General features: G+C 44.2%; 1 protein-coding gene across 4 annotated transcripts in view; it reads right to left on the bottom strand.

Annotated features, from left to right (window-relative positions):
• Positions 1-2,231: 2,231 nt before the first annotated feature.
• The window catches only part of scarb1 (scavenger receptor class B, member 1), a 37,444-nt gene continuing 24,823 nt past the window's right edge, over positions 2,232-14,852 (bottom strand). For 2 of the 4 annotated variants that reach the window (XM_056290353.1, XM_056290355.1), the window contains exons 11-13: positions 14,212-14,358; positions 11,964-12,039; positions 11,055-11,161 (exon numbers count right to left, since the gene is read on the bottom strand). In XM_056290353.1, the coding sequence (XP_056146328.1) occupies positions 11,079-11,161; positions 11,964-12,039; positions 14,212-14,358 (306 nt within the window). In that variant the 3' untranslated portion in view covers positions 11,055-11,078. Of the gene's footprint in view, positions 3,636-11,054; positions 11,162-11,963; positions 12,040-14,211; positions 14,359-14,852 lie in introns of those variants that run through there. The other 2 variants (XM_056290354.1, XM_056290356.1) reach the window with 2 other exon arrangements.

The following is a 14,852-nucleotide window of genomic DNA, read 5'->3' as shown; positions in this document are numbered from 1 at the left end:
TGTGTTAAGAGTCCAGCAACCAGTCCAGCAACCAGTCCAGCAACCTGCACACACACCTGCACACACACCTGCACACACACCTGCACACACACCTGCACACCTGTACACACCTGCACACACACCTGCACACACCTGTACACACCTGCACACACACCTGCACACACACCTGCACACCTGTACACACCTGCACACACACCTGCACACACACACACCTGCACACACCTGCACCCTCCCCCCGGAAGGGGGCGCATGCTTTTATCTCCTCGCGTCTGGACTACTGCAATGCACTTCTTACTGGTTTACCCCAAAAAAGGGATCGACAGGCTGCAACCAGTACAGAACGCGGCAGCAAGGGTCCTAACAAAAACCAGGACGAGAGGTCACATGACCCCAGTTTGAGCGTCTTTACGCCGGCTTCCTGCTGACGACTGGGTTTAAAGCTCGTGCGCTCGTGTTTAAAGCTCCGCATGGTTGAGCCCCCTCACACCTGCCTGACGGCTCGTCTGCTGGTCTCTCTCACGCCCTCTGGTACTGGTCTGCTCACTGTCCCTACTAGAAGGATCTAGAAAAGTGTGGCCAAGCAGCCTTTTGTTTCGATGCACCGGCGGCTTGGGACAGACCCCCCCCCCAGACCCCCCAACGAAGACGAGAAGCGGCGTCCGCAGACAGTTTTAGACCCGCCTTCATCCCCTGGCTTTTAATGGATTCCCTGTGCTCTTATTTGTTATCTTGTACCATGGCTTCATCCTCGCCTTGTTTCACGCTGCCTGCCCAGGTCTGTGTTAGTTCGTCTGTGTTGTTGCTGAGTTTTATTGTTTCCCCTGTTTTTAATGTCAAGCACTTTGAGCTGCATTTTACCTATTATTATTATTATTATTATTATCTAGCTGTTCATGGCAGCTGTCCCAAATATCCATGACCAGATTGGCATACTCCGAGAAAAGCAAGAGAAACGTCATTTATTTTCCCCCTACATGGTTCATTTTTTCATAAGGAAAATGATTTTTCATCCAACATGACATCATCTTCTCCAGATCATAATAAGAACATGTCTCTATTAGAGCAGACTTTGTGGGAAGGTGTCATGCACCAAAGCTGACTCTACTCTGTTTGCCTGGATTTAGTGCACAAATGTGCCCCCTGGGGGTGGCTGCAGGTATCTGTCAGTGGAACATCTCTGCTGTAGAGAACCTCTACTGCACATCCTGGCACGGTGGACACCCCCAGCTACACCATGCTGCTGTAGGGAGACACATCCTGGCACGGTGGACACCCCCAGCTACACCATGCTGCTGTAGGGAGACACATCCTGGCATGATGGACACCCCCAGCTACACCATGCTGCTGTAGGGAGACACATCCTGGCATGATGGACACCCCCAGCTACACCATGCTGCTGTAGTGAGACACATCCTGGCATGATGGACACCCCCAGCTACACCATGCTGCTGTAGGGAGACACATCCTGGCACGGTGGACACCCCCAGCTACACCATGCTGCTGTAGGGAGACACATCCTGGCATGATGGACACCCCCAGCTACACCATGCTGCTGTAGGGAGACACATCCTGGCATGATGGACACCCCCAGCTACACCATGCTGCTGTAGGGAGACACATCCTGGCATGATGGACACCCCCAGCTACACCATGCTGCTGTAGTGAGACACATCCTGGCACGGTGGACACCCCCAGCTACACCATGCTGCTGTAGGGAGACACATCCTGGCACGGTGGACACCCCCAGCTACACCATGCTGCTGTAGTGAGACACATCCTGGCACGGTGGACACCCCCAGCTACACCATGCTGCTGTAGCGAGACACATCCTGGCATGATGGACACCCCCAGCTACACCATGCTGCTGTAGTGAGACACATCCTGGCACGGTGGACACCCCCAGCTACACCATGCTGCTGTAGTGAGACACATCCTGGCACGATGGACACCTGCAGCTACACCATGCTGCTTTAGTGAGACACATCTGGATGCCCTGATGTGTCTCAGTACACCATGCTGCTGTAGGGAGGCACATCTGGGCACCCTGATGTGTCCTGACCTGGGGAACACTGATGCTTTGAAGAGCACATGTTCCCATGGAACAGTGAAATGTGACGTAATGAACAATATCGTCCACATAATCCCAGTGTCATCTGCGTTTTTTGGAACAAGAGTGGGAAAAGACATTCATTTTCCAAAGGATTTGGGTCAAACAAAAGCAAATATTCTGAACAGAATTTTTTATTTTACAAAAGTATTAATACAGCAGTCTGGAAGATATTCACGGCACTTATTCCCCTGTATCAAATAAACCTCTCATACATCGTATAAATCTCTATCTTTATTGTGTAAGTCTGCACTACAAGTCGTCGTTTTGTCTTCTCAACAAGGATGGCTGGTACAGTATTCACCACTACTCACTTAAAGCTGTCCCACGTACTCCTACCTGCTACATACACAGTACGTAGGAGTACACGTGACTACCGTATATACTATACTATATACATAGTATATATACTGTAGTCAGCAGAATCAGGCATTTCATAATCAGAAGTTTGACACAAGGCACATTTATCACTTCAAAGTGTATCACTATTAGTTATCTTAACTACAAGAAGGGGGTGTTTGATGTGGCGCAGTGTCATTTGTTTAGTTAACAAAATACATTCCAGTCATTGCAACACAATATGTTCACTGATACTTCACTGCTTATGGAAGGAACCTGGACTCACGCTCCAGCCTGAGCCAAATTAACCCGTCACATTCATCTAATCAAATCCTTCTGAATTCGACACATAATTAATTAACATATTAATTAATTAATATATTAATTAATACATTATTGCGTAATGTAAGAGGACCATAAAGTTACGTAAGCTATAAAACAAAGGAACATGCCCCGGTTAGGGGGCATTTTAAAGCTCTGGTAGTGAGAATTAGCAAAGGGCTTCCTCGTCACCGTCGTGGCTCAAACATGCCTGAAGCTGCACTGCAGGAAATTATACAACAGTTTTCTGCACTGCAGCATTGCTGCATGGTCTTCTCCCATGGGGGGCAGCTTGAAATAATCAAGTTTTTAACAACTTGGACAACAAAGGTAATTAGAATCAAAAACAAGTAAAGACCACAGTAGAAGTAGAAATGTTAGCAGACTCGACGAAGTGGCGATCCCAGTTCTCACTGCTTCCATGTAACTGGGCTCGGCAGAACCTGGCTGCCCTTCGAACGGTCGCGGTGCTCGACGGGACATCGTTACTTGTAAACTGGCTCAACGTGGAGCCCGGAAGTCTCAACTCTACAGCTTCAGCACAAATATGCTTACGGCAACGCCGCAGTAATCAAGTAAGGTCGACCCAAGACTTCGGCTGAGAGTCTCATCAACTAAAAATTGTAAAACCTGACACGCTCCTGTCTCATATAATACATTGCACAGCATACCATGTGACGAAGTTTAGGTTCGGTCTGAGATATGTCCGTTGTGTAACCAGTGACTGCACTGTAGGCCATATGGAGTGCTTCATTCCAAGGATTCATCACAGCTGTTCGGTCCACATCGTCCGCTAGCAGAGGGCTGGTCTCATTGGGTACAGTGATCACATTTTCATCTGGCGTGGTAGTCCCTTACATCTATTTATCTGCAGCACAAAACAAAACACATTATACTTCGACAGCCTGAGCAGTTTCCCCAGGTGTCCACGATGAAGACACAATAATCGAATCAGACACAATGGCAACCACGTGACGTAATGAGTCCATGCAGTACTCAGTGTGCAGTACTTCCATGGACTATCATACACCTCCATTCTTCACCCAAACCACATTATACTGAGTCACACAAAGTACTTTGTCTTTTGGATTCTTCCCCCTTTTTCTCCCCAGTTGTACCCGGCCACATAACCCCACTCTTCTGAGCCGTCCCGGTCTCTGCTCCACCCCCTCTGCTGACCCGGGGAGGGCTGCAGACTACCACCTGCCTCCTCCCATACATGTGGAGTCGCCAGCCGCCTCTTATCACCTGACCGTGAGGAGTTTCACCAGGGGGACGTAGCGCGCGGGAGGATCACGCTATTCCCCCCCAGTCCCCGCCCCCCCCCGGTAGGCACCCCGACCGACCAGAGGGGTCGCTAGTGCAGTGACCAAGACACATACCCACATCCGGCTTCCCACCCGCAGACGCTGGAGGCAACGCGGGGATTCGAACCGGGATCCCTGTGTTGGTAGGCATGGAATAGACCACCGCGCCAACTGGACGCGATCAAAAGGAATGTAATGGTAAGACTGTAGCGAATGCATGGGGTAGCCGGGACCCACCCCAGCCAGGACACGAACCCGGGCCTCCCGCACCACAGGGGACCACGTTAACCAGTCAGCTAAAGGGTCCGACCCGTTAGCTGACTGGCTAGCGAGTGTACGCAGTCATGATGGCTACTGTTACGGCCCTAGTTGCCGTGTGTCTGTGCAATTGCCCCTCCCCAGGTAGTGCCCCGCCTCCTGAGGAGCTGCTGGTTGAGCCCAGCTGTTTCCAGATCCAATCAACCATCCGACCGCCTACTGAAACGCCCTCCTGTCCTTTGCTCGAGAGATGTCGTCTGGTTTTTTGTTTGGCTGGACGTTGTTGTACGCTTGTTTGTTGTACAGCTTCGTTGTGCGAGCTGTACACGGCATAGCACCTTGGCTTTTACGCCCAGCAGGAGGCGACAGGTATGCTGCCCATGGGTGTACTCCTCATTACGTAGCCCATCTTTGTTATAGACACCAGGTTAGGAGTGAGCGCCACCCTCTGTATTTATTAGTCTAGAATCATGCTGCACTAGTTTTGGAGGTCACGTTTTTAAGATTTCTTCACTTGGGCACCGCTCTCAGTTCCCTTGCTCGCTGTGACGTTCACATTATTTATAATAGATATTGTCGCCCTTCAGTCGGCATCTTGGGTTTTGTGTTGTAACACGCATTCTCGCTGCATAATGTTAGGCCCTGTACGTCCCCTAGACTTAAGGGTGGTAACATTAATTAATGGGGGCTCGTCCGGTATATGAACCCGGGGCCTCTCGCACCCCAAGCGGGAATCATACCTCTAGACCCAAAGATGTTTGTTCGGAACAGTCACAATATGTTAAAACCACAGAACTACCTACGGTTATTTGAAAAGGTAAAACCCATAATGGCATGTACCACCGTGGCTATGTGAAGTACTGCACCAACACGAGCACGCTACTGACGACCCGAGACAGGACACAGCTCACCGCTGGGCAGCACCGACACGGAATTTAAGGAATTCAAGGCGACGTGGCGGTAGCTTGTTTTCTCATTCGCAAGTAATAAGGTGAACAATTTCTGACGTCTGCCCAACACCATGGCAGGAGTGGTGTGTACAACTGCCGCTCCATCAGCTGCAGGTGGCACCTTTACAAAGCTACGCTATGTTCACACCAATCCAGCCTATATTTAAGCCTATGGGAGTAAAAAGTTGAAGAGTGAATTTTGTTTTTTTGTCCAAGTTTGTCCCCATTTGGTCTGTTCAGCGCCACTTTCCAATATCCGAATGTTCATCCGTTTGCTCCCTGAAGCCTGAGCACCTCCTTTAACAAGGTTCAAGAGGGAGGAAGCACAAGTCACGAGATTGGTTGCCGAAGCTACGTATCTCCTTTGTTGCTAATTGCTCGCCATTGGGCACCCAATGTAACCAATGAAGGTCAAGACCCATTTCCAATACCACCTCCTCCAAAATAACCATATATCCATCTCCTCCTTATATAACCATATCACCACCTCCTCCTTCTATAACCATATATCCATCTCCTCCTTATATAACCATATCACCACCTCCTCCTTCTATAACCATATACCCACCTCCTCCAAAATAACCATATATCAATCTCCTCCTTATATAACCATATACCCATCTCCTCCAAAATAACCATATATCCATCTCTTCCTTATATAACTATATACCCACCTCCTCCAAAATAACCATATATCCATCTCCTCCTTATATAACCATATATCCATCTCCTCCTTATATAACCATATACCCATCTCCTCCAAAATAACCATATATCCATCTCCTCCAAGATAACCATATATCCATCTCCTCCAAAATAACCATATATCCATCTCTTCCTTATATAACCATATACCCACCTCCTCCAAAATAACCATATATCCATCTCTTCCTTATATAACCATATATCCATCTCCTCTTTATATAACCATATACCCACCTCCTCCAAAATAACCATATATCCATCTCCTCCTTATATAACCGTATATCCACCTCCTCCAAAATAACCATATATCCATCTCCTCCTTATATAACCATATCACCACCTCCTCCTTCTATAACCATATACCCACCTCCTCCAAAATAACCATATATCCATCTCCTCCTTATATAACCATATACCCATCTCCTCCAAAATAACCATATATCCATCTCTTCCTTATATAACCATATATCCATCTCCTCCTTATATAACCATATACCCACCTCCTCCAAAATAACCATATATCCATCTCCTCCATAACCATATATCCATCTCCTCCTTATATAACCATATATCCATCTCTTCCTTATACACTCACTGGCCACTTTATTAGGTACACCTTGCTAGTACCGGGTTGGACCCCCTTTTGCCTTCAGAACTGCCTTAATCCTTCGTGGCATAGATTCAACAAGGTACTGGAAACATTCCTCAGAGAGTTTGGTCCATATTGACATGATGGCATCACGCAGTTGCTGCAGATTTGTCGGCTGCACATCCATGATGCGAATCTCCCGGTCCACCACATCCCAAAGGTGCTCTATTGGATTGAGATCTGGTGACTGTGGAGGCCATTTGAGTACAGTGAACTCATTGTCATGTTCAAGAAACCAGTCTGAGATGATTCGAGCTTTATGACATGGCGCGTTATCCTGCTGGAGGTAGCCATCAGAAGATGGGAACACTGTGGTCATAAAGGGATGGACATGGTCAGCAACAATACTCAGGTAGGCTGTGGCGTTGACACGATGCTCAATTGGTACTAAGGGGCCCAAAGTGTGCCAAGAAAATATCCCCCACACCATTACACCACCACCACCAGCCTGAACCGCTGATACAAGGTAGGATGGATCCATGCTTTCATGTTGTTGACGCCAAATTCTGACCCTACCATCCAAATGTCGCAGCAGAAATCGAGACTCATCAGACCAGGCAACGTTTTTCCAATCTTCTATTGTCCAGTTTTGGTGAGCCTGTGCGAATTGTAGCCTCAGTTTCCTGTTCTTAGCTGACAGGAGTGGCACCCGGTGTGGTCTTCTGCTGCTGTAGCCCATCTGCCTCAAGGTTCGACGTGTTGTGCGTTCAGAGATGCTCTTCTGCATACCTCAGCTGTAATGAGTGGTTATTTGAGTTACTGTTGCCTTTCTATCAGCTCGAACCAGTCTGGCCATTCTCCTCTGACCTCTGGCATCAACAAGGCATTTTCGCCCACAGAACTGCCGCTCACTGGATATTTTCTCTTTTTCGGACCATTCTCTGTAAACCCTAGAGATGGTTGTGCGTGAAAATCCCAGTAGATCAGCAGTTTCTGAAATACTCAGACCAGCCCGTCTGGCACCAACAACCATGCCACGTTCAAAGTCACTTAAATCACCTTTCTTCCCCATTCTGATGCTCGGTTTGAACTGCAGCAGATCGTCTTGACCATGTCTACATGCCTAAATGCATTGAGTTGCTGCCATGTGATTGGCTGATTAGAAATTTGCGTTAACGAGCACTTGGACAGGTGTGCCTAATAAAGTGGCCGGTGAGTGTATAACCATATGCCCATCTCGTCCTTATATAACCATATACCCATCTCCTCCAAAATAACCATATATCCATCTCCTCCATAACCATATATCCATCTCCTCCTTATATAACCATATACCCATCTCCTCCTTATATAACCATATACCCATCTCCTCCAAAATTACCATATATCCATCTCCTCCAAAATAACCAGAGATCAAGTTCAGGGCAGAAGAACTTCTTGTCTCTGTGTACAAAACAATATCTATACCATTTCAATCTTTAGTGTGTTCAATAACATCCTCTTATGTTTCCAGATGCATGTATAATGTTATCTTCTAATGTTTTCAGATGCATGTATGATGTCATCCTCTTATTATGTTTTCAGATGCATGTATGATGTCATCCTCTTATTATGTTTTCAGATGCATGTATAATGTCATCCTCTTATTATGTTTTCAGATGCATGTATGATGTCATCCTCTTATGTTTTCAGATGCATGTATAATGTCATCCTCTTATTATGTTTTCAGATGCATGTATGATGTCATCCTCTTATTATGTTTTCAGGTGCATGTATGATGTCATCCTCTTATTATGTTTTCAGATGCATGTATAATGTCATCCTCTTATTATGTTTTCAGATGCATGTATGATGTCATCCTGTAATGTTTTCAGGTGCATGTATGATGTCATCCTCTTATGTTTTCAGATGCATGTATAATGTCATCCTCTTATAATGTTTTCAGGTGCATGTATAGTTATCCTCTAATGTTTTCAGATGCATGTATGAGGTCATCCTCTTATGTTTTCAGATGCATGTATGAGGTCATCCTCTTACGCTTTCAGATGCATGTATAATGTTATCCTCTAATGTTTTCAGATGCATGTATGATGTCATCCTCTTATTATGTTTTCAGATGCATGTATAATGTTATCCTCTTATGTTTTCAGATGCATGTATGATGTCATCCTCATCATATTTTCAAATGCATGTATAATGTCATCCTCTTATGTTTTCAGATTCATGTATGATATCATCCTCTCATTATGTTTTCAGATGCATGTATGATGTCATCCTCTTATGTTTTCAGATGCATGTATAATGTCATCCTCGTGTTTTCAGATAAATGTATGATGTCACCCTCTTATGTTTTCAGATGCATGTACGATGTCATCTTCTTATTATGTTTTCAGATGGATGTATAGTTATCATCTAATGTTTTCAGATGCATGTATGAGGTCATCCTCTTATGTTTTCAGGTGCATGTATGATGTCATCCTCTTATGTTTTCAGATGCATGTATGATGTCATCCTCTTATGTTTTCAGGTGCATGTATGATGTCATCCTCTTATTATGTTTTCAGGTGCATGTATGATGTCATCCTCTTATTATGTTTTCAGATGCATGTATAATGTCATCCTCTTATTATGTTTTCAGGTGCATGTATGATGTCATCCTCTTATTATGTTTTCAGATGCATGTATAATGTCATCCTCTTATTATGTTTTCAGATGCATGTATGATGTCATCCTGTAATGTTTTCAGGTGCATGTATGATGTCATCCTCTTATGTTTTCAGATGCATGTATAATGTCATCCTCTTATAATGTTTTCAGGTGCATGTATAGTTATCCTCTAATGTTTTCAGATGCATGTATGAGGTCATCCTCTTATGTTTTCAGATGCATGTATGAGGTCATCCTCTTACGCTTTCAGATGCATGTATAATGTTATCCTCTAATGTTTTCAGATGCATGTATGATGTCATCCTCTTATTATGTTTTCAGATGCATGTATAATGTTATCCTCTTATGTTTTCAGATGCATGTATGATGTCATCCTCATCATATTTTCAAATGCATGTATAATGTCATCCTCTTATGTTTTCAGATTCATGTATGATGTCATCCTCTCATTATGTTTTCAGATGCATGTATGATGTCATCCTCTTATGTTTTCAGATGCATGTATAATGTCATCCTCGTGTTTTCAGATAAATGTATGATGTCACCCTCTTATGTTTTCAGATGCATGTACGATGTCATCTTCTTATTATGTTTTCAGATGGATGTATAATGTCAACCTCTTATAATGTTTTCAGATGCATGTATAGTTATCATCTAATGTTTTCAGATGCATGTATGAGGTCATCCTCTTATGTTTTCAGGTGCATGTATGATGTCATCCTCTTATGTTTTCAGATGCATGTATGATGTCATCCTCTTATGTTTTCAGGTGCATGTATGATGTCATCCTCTTATTATGTTTTCAGGTGCATGTATAATGTCATCATCTTATTATGTTTTCAGGTGCATGTATGATGTCATCCTCTTATGTTTTCAGATGCATGTATAATGTCATCACCTTATTATGTTTTCAGGTGCATGTATGATGTCATCCTCTTATGTTTTCATATGCATGTATGATGTTATCCTCTAATGTTTTCTGATGCATGTATGATGTCATCCTCTTATTATGTTTTCAGGTGCATGTATAATGTCATCATCTTATTATGTTTTCAGGTGCATGTATGATGTCATCCTCTTATGTTTTCATATGCATGTATGATGTTATCCTCTAATGTTTTCTGATGCATGTATGATGTCATCCTCTTATGTTTTCAGGTGCATGTATGATGTCATCCTCTCATTATGTTTTCAGCTGCATGTATGATGTCATCCTCTCATTATGTTTTCAGCTGCATGTATGATGTCACCCTCTTTTGTTTTCAGATGCATGTATGATGCCATCCTCATTATGTTTTGAGAAGCATGTAAGATGTCATCCTCTTATTATGTTTTCAGATGCACGTGTGATGTCATCCTCTCATGTTTTCGGATGCATGTTGATGGAGTCAGGTCATTGTTGTTTTGATTCAGATGTCCTGCATGTTCATGGGTATGACTCTTACATAGTACACCTTTAAACAGGGTAATAACCAGAAGGCATAACAAGACAAATGCAATTTCTTTTGCTAATAGTTGCTAGGAATCCACCAAACTTTGTTTTCTTACTTTGACCTGCTAGCCGTGTTCCTCATTAAAAATGGAAACTGTCAAAAGGCACATCTGCTGTAAGTACACGGATTACACTTCATGACACAACACTGACAGTGAGTATGTGATTGCATGAAAGAATGAATAAGTGAATGTATGAAAAAATGCTGATCCCTTTGAGCTGGAGTGTGCCAGTAGAGGCTGTTGTCACAAGAATTCCCTAACCAGGACACAAGGCTAATGAACTTAGCCATGTAACATAATTAAAACAAAACCTAACTTGGTTTTATTTATTTTTTGTTAACTTAATCAATATGAATGTAAGTATGTCTGTTGCTGAATCCAGAACAGAGATGACTCTCGTAAACAGTGCTCTGACTTAGTTGTTCTGCATGAAAGGCCAGACAGAAATGAGACTTATTAAACAAAGCAACACCCTAATAGACACCCTACACATAACACTAAACTAACAGAACTATTTTCATTATTGTGGCAGTATCCTAAATGCCCACTGTTACTTTAAAAAACACTTCTGAATCCAGAGGGATGTGGAGACTGGCAGGATTCCTACTGCTGCCCAGTAGTCACTGGGCAGCAGGCAGGCGCGGAGACACCCCGGACAGGCCGCCAGGCCATCACATGGCCCCTCCACACACACACACACCTAGGGAGAATTTAGTACGGCCGGTCCACCTGACCTACATGTGTTTGGACTGTGGGAGGAAACCTACGCAGACACGGGGAGAACATGCAAACTCCACACACAGGACGACCCGGGACGACCCCCAAGGTTGGACTAGACTACCCCCGAGGCTCGAACCCAGGACCGTCTTGCCGTGAGGCAACCACGCTAAACCACTGCAGCACCCTGCCGCCTCCTACTCACATGTAAAGCTTTAATCGGGGTGCTATTTGGGGGGATTTCGGACCATTTCGGACCACCCAACTCTCTGCTGAGCGTAACGCAAAATTACAGAACCATGAAATTTTCAAAAAATAGCAATTAAATATAAATGCCGTGCATACTTACCCAGAGCTAGACGCTTTCATTTAAATGAATGAATGAATGAATTCATGTTTTAAGCACCGGACTTAAGGCGGATATTTGCATTATCTTACGATCAAGTCAACATGTTAAATTCAAAAAGAGAAACAAACTCACATTGTATGAGAATGTAGTGCGCACTCACCTGAATCATTCATGATAAATTTGTCCTTGTGTGTTTCATTGGCAGCGTGGACTTTTACTTGCTCTTTACTGGATACCTAAAAGATGAGCAGACTGTCGTCACACATCAGCCGTCCAACACAGACAGGAAACTAGCAAACACATCTGATTTCACTGGCCGTCTCATTCGAGATTGTGTGTGTGCATAGATTATGACGAGTGTGTATTCATGCAACATGTGAATTTGGTTGGTAGCGGTTATGGCCATGCAGGTAGTTCAGAGTACATGAGATTAGGTAAAGGACTTCATTCATTAAACAGTTGCACACAATCAAAAGTGATAGCGCCGTGCTCATTTCCTGGGCAGTCCTTCATGAGGGACTGGTTAATATGCAACAGAAGTTATAACATCAGTGCACAGGCACCACCACCTGATGTACCACTATGAGCAGCATTGATCAGCTTGTCTGTCAGAGGGCGACAAAAAAATCTATGCAACAATCAAATCAAGTAGAGAGCAACGTCAGCAAAGCAGAGAAGTAGGAATCCTTCTCATCTCATTGATTTTCTGCAAAGTAAACCTCAGCCGCTCTCCGACTACAACATCTGTGGAGACACGACTTGTCTACTGGCCGAGGCAGAAGTATGGATTTATCAGATTCAGGATTCATGGCGACCGCCGGTCGCCTCCGCTTATAAGGATCATCTCGCAGTATCAGTGAGGGTCACAATTTGGCAGAGCAAATCAAAACCGCGTCCGCTGCGATCGCGGGTGCTCGGACCGGTGTAATTTACGAACCAGGGAGTCCTTTGACGCTGTGAGAGTCATCAACATGAAATCTCTGAGACATCTGCGAAGACAAGAGATCCAAAACTGATTCCCAGTCGAGCCTACTGACATGCTGAAAGGCTGCGGTGACGTCACCGGGCTGTGTGCGGACCACATCCACCAGTATCTGCAGCATATCCGCCGTATCTGGCGGCGACTGTAACGCCGCTGGGTTTGTGGGTGGAGAACTGATGGCATTCTTAAACTAGTACTGTTACCCCATGTGTGGCGCTGCGCTTGGCATTAGCGCACACTTGCGTGCTGGATGAAGGTTGTGTTGAGAAATCGCTCATGCAAACACACCAGAAGACAGGCGCTCAGAGCCCTCTCCGCACGCCCTACCCTGCAGCCTCTGCAGAACCTACCCAGGTCCACATGACCAGCTTCACTGAACCAGGCCCTTCACAGTGTTTTCTAAATGTAACGATAGCTACAGTGCAAAGTAAAACTAAAGCCGGTGTGCCCAAACTGCTCACACTTACGCATGTAGCTCAGCTGCCAACTGACGAGCTTCGCAGATAAGTTGAGGTTTAATATTTGCCTGAAGCAGGAACGCAGTAGGGCAAAGGTTCGACTGCGAGGATGTTGATTTCCCTAACGAAGCACCTGACGGCAAATCAAGTCAGCATTGTAAAAATGCAAAGATCAACAAGCGATGTCCTGTGGCATCTCTCCTTGATAAGCGCCACACTTTCACCGTGCTACACAGCTACGCCACGTGGACCTACGGTGCAAGCATGTGTTTCACGAGCAGCGTCACCCGCAAAAACACTGACATCATGTGAGCCGCCAGCTTTCATGTACGAGCACCGCAGTCCCAACACAGCGTGGGCCATGTTGTCGATATGTCCGTTGACATGCAAGGGGACTTTGCAGCAGGACAGTTGTTATCATGCCAGTTACGTTGCATGTTAACAAAAACAAGACCACACGGACTACAGGCGGGATTTTAGGGACAAAATAAGAAGCAAAAAGTATAACGCATAAACAAAGGCAATATTTAGGAATATTGCATTCCTAATCTAATCCTAATCTTAATCATAAACTAATCCTAATCTAACTGAATCTAATCCTATTCCTAATCCAACCTAATCCTACCATAATCCTAATCCTAATCTAACCTAATCCTAATCCCTGATCTCTTAATTATTTGATAAATGTACTATGGATTAATGTTTGTATGCTAACAACTGACATTCAGCACTAGCTAATCAGATACAATGCTGGTCTACAGGAGTGAGTCTTATATTCCCATGCATACCTCTCAATGCATTCTTTCTCACTGAAGGTGAGCATGCAGAACTGTGATGTGCTAGATGTGTTGTTAAAAAATGGACGCCTACACCCCGCAAATCATACATACACACAATCGCACACAAAAATGCACTCACGCTTACGGACACAGAGACAGAGCAGCCTGCACGGCGTGGGCCAGCATTACCTTCAGTCGGCGATGCACCGCCACGGCCACTACGACAGTGGCCAAGCCGAGGCCTATGAAGACGTACTGCATCCACGTCATCACTGTAGGCAACACCACCAGGTTGGTGTGGAACGTAGTGAGTATGGGGCCGTCTATATACCCCTTCTACAATGGGGAAAAAAGGACAAGAAATGAGAAGAAAACACGACATTGCGCCTCAGCAAACAATACCGCTTGTGTAAGAAACGTGCAAAAATTATAATTGTTGCAAACAATTATCAGTCAAGAATCAAGAACAAGTTAGTGTCATTTCTATTGTGCACTTGCGTGCACAAAAATTAAATTCATTTTTTTAGTTTTAATAAAATCAGTTATAAATTACAAAAATTAAATTTAAAAAAATTAATTTTAAATACAAAATTAAAAAAATAAATAGAAATTAATTAAAAAATAATAAAATAATAAACGATAAACATTTTAAAAAATCAAAATATTAGTCTGACGTGAGATTTCCTCATCTGTGATTTGAAATGCACGTGCTACATTAAGATTCAAGAGTGCTATCGTGCTGTTTGGAGCACAATTTATGTGCTGGCTCAATTTTTGAATTCCAGTTTCCACTTCCCATGTTTTACTTTTTTTATTCCCTTGCAAACAAG

The sequence above is a fragment of the Lampris incognitus genome, chromosome 12 (assembly GCF_029633865.1).
Source record: "Lampris incognitus isolate fLamInc1 chromosome 12, fLamInc1.hap2, whole genome shotgun sequence".
Classification (NCBI taxonomy): Eukaryota; Metazoa; Chordata; class Actinopteri; order Lampriformes; family Lampridae; genus Lampris; species Lampris incognitus.
The sequence above is the reverse complement of the archived record's forward strand: the minus strand, read 5'-3'. Positions and strand labels throughout refer to the sequence as shown.